An 8,902-nucleotide genomic window follows, 5' to 3' on the forward strand; every position below is an offset into this window, starting at 1 on the left:
ACGCCTACTTAGATCAAAAGGTGCTGGCTATCTGTTGGTTCCTCAAATAATGAAGACTACAGCAGGGGGCAGATCTTTCTCTTATAAAGCCCCACAATTATGGAACAGCCTTCCAACCAGTGTTCGGGACTCAGACACAGTCTCAGTGTTCAAGTCGAGGTTGAAAACGTATTTATTTAGTCAAACCTTTGATCAGTAGATTTTTTTTCTTAGGTAAAGGCTCAGATCTGGAGGGAGCATGGATATAGTGTGTTTGGTGAACTGGTATATTTGTATGCTGTTGTCCCCTCACATTCACACGTTCACTCGGGTTTGTTGACGGTGGTGTGGTGGGTCGTCTCTTATCCCAGAGATCCCTCATGTCTGTGTTACCTTCTGGTTCTCCCTTTTAGTTATGCTGCCATAGTGAGTCTTGCCGGAGTCCAAACTGCACAGTGACATTAACTTTCATACAACAATAGGGACACTTAATAATCCATATCCTTCTCTCTCTCTCTCTCTCTCTCTCTCTCTCTCTCTTTTGGTCGAGTTAAACATGTTCCTGAGGCTCCAGTGACCACTGTTCCTGCCCCTCTCCCCTCCGTAAATCTTCACACTTCTGTGCAGCTTGGAACGGTCTCTCATCAACACCTCAGGAATACAGTTCGCTTCTGATCATCATCACTGCACCCCGCAACATTGTACATCTGCTTCAAATGGACATTCGGTGCAACCCAGATGAGGATGGGTTCCCTCTTGAGTCTGGTTCCTCTCAAGGTTTCTTCCTTATGCCATCTCGGGGAGTTTTTCCTTGCCACAGTTGCTCATCAGGGACAAACATACTTACAACGAACATATTTACGTTTAATCATCACATTATCTGTGTAAAGCTGCTTTGAGACTATGTTCATTGTTAAAAGCGCTATACAAATAAAAATGAATTGAATTGAATTGAGATGGTTTGGACATGTGCAGAGGAGGGACATGGGGTATATCAGTAGAACAATGTTGAGGATAGAGCCACCAGGAAGAAGAAAAAGAGGAAGACCAAGGAGGAGGTTTATGGATGTGGTGATGGAAGACATGCAGGTAGATGATTTGAAAGAGGCAGATGTAGAGGACAGAGTAGTATTTAGATGGAGCCACTGAGGTGACCCCTAATGGGAGCAACCGAAAGAAGAAAAGTAGACTTTAACCATAATTCAAGGGGTTTAAAAAAAAACATATTGCAATGTAAAGAATTATAGCATCTTGTTTATATTTTAGTTTCTCTATTTTGACAAACCTAACTCGGACAAAGTAGCAAATATATAATAAATATTAAGAATTATTTTAATACTTGGGTGCAAATTTGTACTCAGTGACTCCCTGAAGTCTGGAACCCATGGACATCACCAAATGCTGATTTTCCTCTTTTGAGATGCTTTGCCAGGCCTTCAGCTGCTGCATGCTTGCGAGTCTGCATAAAAAGCATGCTCAAGTGGGTTGACTGGCTGGGACACTTAAGAACATTTTAAGTCTTTGCCTTAAAAAGTCATTGGACTTATTTTAATTGCACGCATTCAATAATGATCAATCTGTACTGGAAAGCACCATTGGATTAGTTATTCAGCATTTGACAAACTAGGCAGAAAGTATAAATCTATACACTTCACAATTCTCTCTGTAATCAGTAGTCACATAATCAACATAAACCAGTATCCCACTTCCATAAATCACCATGCCCTAACTTTGCTTTTATCATGTTTGAGAGCAGACATGGTATTCTTTGGATCATAAGCCCTTCCCTGTGCTTCTCCATACTCTTCCTATAATCTTGATCATTCTGATAATCTTATTCCAAAACTAGGCAGGCTTTTTTCTTTTTTTTTATAAAACAGTCTAACCTGGTATTTCTGTTCTTGAGTGTTAATAGTTTGTCAGATTACAGTTTGTCTCTGTATTCACATTAATTAAGGTATCTCTTAAATGTAGATTTTAGCACTCCTCTGTAATCTTCTTTAATTTCCATGACCTTCCAGCCATTTTGGTGTTGCTAACCTCAGTGCATTCCAAAAGATTTACAAAACTTCTTGAAAATTGTATGTTTTTGCCTAATGACCCTTTCAACTTGCAGTGACAACTATTGGATCACATACACAAATCTGTATCTCCTTAGTTTAACATCTGATAGTTTACACTTCAATTACAGTGCATCTGAAAAGTATTCACAGCACTTCACCTTTTTCACATTTTATGCTACAGCTTTATTCCAAAATTGGATTAAATTCATTATTTTCCTTAAAATTCTACAAACAATCCCCCATAATGGCAACGTAAAAAAAGTTTGTTTGAAATCTTTGCAAATTTATAAAAAAAAAAAAACTTGCATAATGTACCCAAGTATTCACAGCCTTTGCCATGACACTAAAAATTGAGCTCAGGTTTATCCTGTTTCACTGATACCGAGATACTGAGATGAGTCTACAAATTAATTGGTCCACCTTTGGTACATTCAGTTGATTGGACATGATTGGAAAAAGCACACACCTTCCTATATAAAGTCCCAAAGTTAACAGTGAACATCAGAGCACAAAAAAAAAAGCCCCGCTCCCACCTTGTGTACTCGGATCACATCTCTGTTATGCTGATCCCAGCATGCTATGGGACAGTTATGCTGACCACTCAGCAGGCATTTAAGACCAGCTCGGAAGCAGGTGAGAACCTGGCCAGCAGGAACCATGTCTGCTCTCCAGGACTGCTTTGAATGCACTGACTGAGGCATGTTCAGGGAAGCTGCAACCAACGGCAATTTCCTCAACTTGAAGAAGTACAACATCGGCAAGTGCATTAACGACGTGACCATCTCTAAAACAATCACTACACGCTCCAACCAGAAGCCGTGGATGACCGCTAAGGTGCGTGCGCTGCTAAAATCGAGAGACTCCACCGTCAGAGCAGGGGAAAGACTGCCTTAAAAAGACTGCGAGGGCCAAACTGTCCCTTGCCATCAGAGAGGCAAAGCACGCAAACAGCAAGAGAATTTCACGGCCAATTCCAGGACAACAGAGACACCTGGCGCATGTGTCAGGGCTTTCAGGCAATCGCAAACTACAAGACAACATCACCTGCTTGTGACCATGACGCCTCCCTCCCAGATGCGCTGAACGACTTCTACGCTCTGTTCTGGAAGCGAGGAAGACCACTCCTCCTCCCAGTGACCAGGTGCTTGGTCTAACCACAGCTGAAGTCTGCTTCATGAAAGTCTGCTGGACCAGACAACATTCCTGGCAGAGTGCTCAGGAAATGTGCAGAACAGCTAGCGGATGTCTTTACCGACATCTTCAACATCTCCCTGAGCAGTGCCATTGTTCCTACGTACCTCAAGACGACGACCATCGTTTCCGTGACTAAGAAGTCTACCGTCTCCTGCCTTAATGACTATCGTCTCGTTGTGCTCATACCCATTGTGATGAAGTGCCTCGAGAGGCTCGTCATGAGGCACATCAAGACCCAGCTACCACCCTCACTGGACCCCATGCAGTTTGAGTATCGTCCAAACCGCTCCATCTGGCCCTCACCCACCTAGACAACAAGGACTTATATGTATAAATGCTGTTCATAGATTTCAGCTCAGCATTCAACACAATCATCCCTCAGCACCTAATTGAGAAGTTGAGGCCTACTAGGCCTGAACACCTCCCTCTGTAACTGGATCCTGGACTTCCTGACTGGAAGACCTCAGTCAGTCCAGATCGGAAACAGCATCTCCAGCACCACCACACTGAGCACTGGGGCACCTCAGGGCTGTGTGCTCAGTCCACTGCGTGAATCACATCAAGTTCGCCGCATCATCAGCAAGAACGATGAGTCAGCATAAAGAGAGGAGGTGCAACGGTTAACAGCCTGGTGTGGAGCGAACAACCTGTCTCTGAATGTCTACAAAACAAAAGAGATGGTTGTTGACTTCAGCACAGAGCGACCATTTTCCACGGAACATCAATGGATCCTCCGTGGAGATCGTCAAGAGCACCAAATTCCTTGGTGTTCATTTGGCGGATAACCTTACCTGGTAACTCAACACGAGCTCCATCACCAAGAAAGCCCAGCAGCGTCTCTACTTCCTGAGAAGGCCGAGGAAAGCCCATCTCCCCCCCCCCCATCCTGACCACGTTCTACAGAGGGACCATTGAGAGCATCTTGAGCAGCTGCATCACTGCCTGGTTTGGGAACAGCACCATCTCAGATCGCAGGACTTTATTGAGAATAGTGAGGACCAGCTGAGAAGATCATCTGCGTCTCTCTCCCCTCTATCATGGACATTTAAACCTCAAGCTACATCTGCAAAGCAAACAGCATGGTTTGCGACCACACACACACTCTTCACCCTCCTACCATCAGGGAAGGGGTTTTGAAGCATTCAGGCCGTCACATCCAGACTGTGTAACAGTTTCTTCCCTCCAGCCATCAGGCTTCTCAACAAAAAACTGAACTGAAACTCATGCACACACACACACACACACACACACAACTGTGTGACTGATCTGCACAACCCGTCTTAAACACACAATCGTACTCACTTCACACATTCATGTCTTCAGCACCACTCATATTACATCACTTCATTACCACAATGGGTTTACATGCTGTTTTTGCACATCTTATATTTGGATTGCTGCTGTTGCTCTTTTGCACAACATTTTGTTTATATCTTTGTTACTTACTATGTTCACTTTACGTCTTTTACACACAATATACAACAGATTTACTGGCGGCGCTATTTTGTGTTTTGTGCATTTGTCTTGCACTGTCGTGTGTTGTCTTTGCACTGTTTGCACCAGGTTGCACTTTATGTGGTGAGGACACTAGTCCTAGCCCTGTTTTGTCTGTGATTGTTGTTGTATGTAGCACCAGGGTTCAGGAGGAACGTTGTTTCATTTCACTGTGTAATGCATCAGCCAGGTGCTGCCAATTGAATGCCCTTGATTATTTGACCATCAACATGTGTGACCACCCCTACAAAAGCCCAAGTTTTAGCAGTCTGCATCTCTGGAGCATTTAGGTCTGTGTGTACACAGCACAAAAAGAAAGCACATGAGCAATGATCTTACAGAAGCTAACCCATTCAGTCTGGGAAAGGTTATAAGGCCATTTTCAAACAGTTATCATCTAATCATTCTACAGTAAAGAACATTATTTACAAGTGGAAAAAACATTCTAGACAGTTGCCAATTTTCCCATAAGTGAATATCCCAGGAAATTCACCTCAAGGTCTGACGATGCAAAGAGAAATTGCAAAAAACCCAAGAGTCCTTAGTGTTTAGGTTTGTAAAGTTGCTTCTGAACCAACCACAATACCTCTGGAACAATGTTCTTTGGACAAATAAGACCAAAGTGGAAATGTTTGGTCATAATGCACAGCATATCAGCACAAACTCAGTGTCAAGCACAGCTATGGAGGAGTGGTGATTTGGGCTTGTTTTGTAGCCACAGGACCTGGGCCACCTGCAGTGATTAATTTAGCCATGAAATCTTCGTTAAAACCAAAATAATCAAGATTTAAATCTCTCCAACAGCTGAAGATAGTTTGAAATTGTGTCATGTAACAAGACAATGGTCCCAAGCAGGACTATAAGAGAGTTGTCCGTAAACAAATGCCCTCAAACAATTTAATAAACTGAAGCAATACTATAAAATAGACTGAGCCAAAATAGCTTGCAGGTGGTTCTACGAGTTAGTGAATCATCAGGTGTACATAGATTTTTACACAGTTTCTACATTTTGGATTGATTTTTATAAAAATAATGGCAATGTAATATGGAATGTGTTGTCAATCAGAGAGTCTAAGACCTATTAAGGACCAGATAAATTTTATATACTGATAAATAAAACCTATAATTAAAAAAGGATGTACATTCATTTTTACACAACTGTAAAAACACACACCTTGGTTTTTAAGTCACAGTTTGGTTAAAAATCTGTACGGTTAGGGGGATAAAATGCAATACAAACAGCTTGTCATTTTTTATTAACGCAGTTTTTTATTATTGTCAACAGTTTACATTTTTAAAACAATTTTAAAGTGTCTGCTTGGTTAAATAATATATAAAATAATATTTTATACTTTATATAAAAATAAAATATATATAAATAAAATAGAATAAAGAAAATTATCGTAACACACATTGATTAAATTGAGTAATCAAAAAACACAAATTAAATTATTAAGTAAAATTATATTATATTTAATTTTGTTAAATAGTTTACATTTGTTAGACCACATTTGGGTAATACAGATGTATATGTAAGCATGTCTGTGTTTTACTTTTAATATTTAATTTTGTTCTTAACTGTTCTACTTATTTTAGCATACTTTAACAACTGTATTCATTCATTTACTCCCTCAATACAGGATTTTCTCCTTTTAGGAAAGATCCTTGAAGTTGCACATAAAACGATAAGAATCGATATCGCTAGACTGTCAAAACGGAAGTGGCAGGGATTTCGCACATGCACATGCACAAAATCAAAACAAAAGTATAATCTGAGTTTTACAACGCACTACAAATCATATTGAGTAGCCACAGTAAATATATATATATATATATATATTTTTTTTTAAACCCCTGGCATTGTTGTGTATGTTTTCCAGTTTAATGTACACTGTATACGTATACCCCCTCCTTGAACTGCCACCTTAACGTGGTGGAGGGGTTTGAGTACCCGAATGACCCTAGGAGCTATGTTGTCCGGGGCTATATGCCCCTGGTAGGGTCTCCCAAGGCAAACAGGTCCTAGGCGACGGGTCAGACTAAGAGCGGTTCAAAAACCCTTATGAGGAAAAAATAGACCAAGGACCGTGACGTCGCCCGGTATGGCACAGCCGGGGCCCCACCCTGGAGCCAGGCCCGGGGTTGGGGCTCGTATGTGAGCGCCTGGTGGCCGGGCCTTCCCCCACGGGGTCCGGCCGGGCTCAGCCCGAAGGAGCGACGTGGGGCCGCCTTCCCGTGGGCTCACCACCTGCAGGAGGGACCGTAAGGGGCCGGTGCTGAGAGGATCCCGATCCCTGGACACGGAAGCTAGCTCTAGGGACATGAAATGTCACCTCGCTGGCGTGGAAGGAGCCTGAGATTGTGCGTGAGGTTAAGAGGTTCCGACTAGAGATAGTCGGGATCACCTCTACGCACGGCTTGGGCTCTGGAACCACACTCCTCGAGAGAGGATGGACTCTTCACCACTCTGGAGTTGCCCATGGTGAAAGGCGGCGGGCTGGTGTGGGTTTGCTTTCAGCCCCCCAGCTCAGCCGCCATGTGTTGGGGTTTACCCCGGTGAATGAAAGGGTCGTTTCCCTGCACCTACAGGTCAGGGATAGGTCTCTCACTGTCGTGTGTGCCTACGGGCCAAACGGCAGTGTAGAGTACCCGGCCTCCTTGGGGTCTCTGGGAGGGGTGCTGGACAGTGCTCCGACTGGGGACTCCGTCGTTCTACTGGGAGGCTTCAATGCCGACGTGGGCAGCGTCAGTGCACGTGGCACCAGGACACCCTAGGCCGTAGGTCGATGATCGACTTTGTGGTCGTTTCATCTGACCTGCGGCCGTATGTCTTGGACACTCGGGTAAAGAGAGGGGCGGAGCTGTCAACTGATCACCACCTGGTGGTGAGTTGGATCCGATGGCGGGGGAGGAAGCTGGGCAGATTTGGCAGACCCAAGCGTATTGTGAGGGTCTGCTGGGAACATTTGGCCGAGTCTCCTGTCAGAGAGATCTTCAACTCCCACCTCCGGCAGAGCTTTGACCGGATCCCGAGGGAGGCCGGAGATATTGAGTCCGAGTGGACCATGTTCTCCACCTCCATTGTCGAAGCGGCCGCTCAGAGCTGTGGCCGTACGGTCTCCGGTGCCTGTCGAGGCGGCAATCCCCGAACCCGGTGGTGAAAACCGGAAGTAAGGGATGCCGTCAAACTGAAGAAGGAGTCCTATCGGGCCTGGTTGGCTTGTGGGACTCCTGAGGCAGCTGACGGGTACCGGCAGGCCAAGGGAACTGCAGCCCGGGTGGTTGTGGAGGTAAAAACTCGGGCCTGGGAAGAGTTCGGTGAGGCCATGGAGAAGGACTATCGGCCAGACGCATGTGGAAACGCATCCAGTCCATCACAGACTACAAACGCACAGCTCAACCAACCAGCAGTGCCTTCCAACCGGACGAGCTCAATCACTTTTTTGCTCAATCACTTTTTTTGCTTTTTTGACCAATGCACAGGACACTTTACACCCACCACGGACTCTTCTGCTTACAGCCTACTTTCACTCACGACAACGGACGTCTATTTAGTGTTTAGCAGAGTGGATGCACAAAAGGCAGCTGGCCCGGATGGCATACCGGGACGTGTTCTCAGAGCATGCAATGGACAACTGGCACAGATTTTTACTGACATTTTCAACTTGTCATTGGCCCAAGCCACAGTACCTACATGCCTGAAGACCACTACCATTATACCAGTGCCTAAGCACTCAGCTGCTGAATGCCTGAATGACTTTCGCCCAGTTGCACTCACCCCTATCGCTATGAAGTGCTTTGAGAAACTGATCCTGAATCGCCTCACTGCGGGCCTACCACCTACACTGGACCCACACCAGTTTGCCTATCGCCCGAACAGGTCAACAGAGGATGCAGTTTCCACAACTATTCATTCAGCCCTCACCCACCTGGATAAAAGCAACACATACATCAGAATGCTGTTCATTGACTTTAGCTCTGCGTTCAATACAGTCCTCCCCACTGTACTGATCACTAAGCTCAGTGAACTGGGTATCTGCACCTCCACTTGCAGATGGATTCTGGACTTTCTCACCAACAGACCCCAATCTGTCAGGTTGGGTAACCAGGTATCCTCTACCCTCATTCTGAACACTGGCATCCCGCAGGGCTGTGTTCTGAGCCCACTGCTC

At 44.8% G+C, this 8,902-nt stretch overlaps 2 protein-coding genes across 3 annotated transcripts in view; both read right to left on the bottom strand.

The window, feature by feature from the left end:
• foxj3 (forkhead box J3) overlaps positions 1-8,902 on the bottom strand; it is a 124,955-nt gene that overhangs the window by 11,835 nt on the left and 104,218 nt on the right. The gene's annotated exons all lie outside the window — the stretch shown is intronic.
• Positions 7,485-8,902, bottom strand: part of LOC310722016 (uncharacterized protein) — a 4,924-nt gene continuing 3,506 nt past the window's right edge. The window contains exon 2 of the mRNA XM_083534317.1: positions 7,485-8,067. Within this exon, the coding sequence (XP_083390443.1) occupies positions 7,595-8,067 (473 nt within the window). The 3' untranslated portion in view covers positions 7,485-7,594. The remainder of the gene's footprint in view (positions 8,068-8,902) is intronic.

The sequence above is a fragment of the Silurus aristotelis genome, assembly GCF_946808225.1.
Source record: "Silurus aristotelis genome assembly, chromosome: 28".
NCBI lineage: Eukaryota > Metazoa > Chordata > Actinopteri > Siluriformes > Siluridae > Silurus > Silurus aristotelis.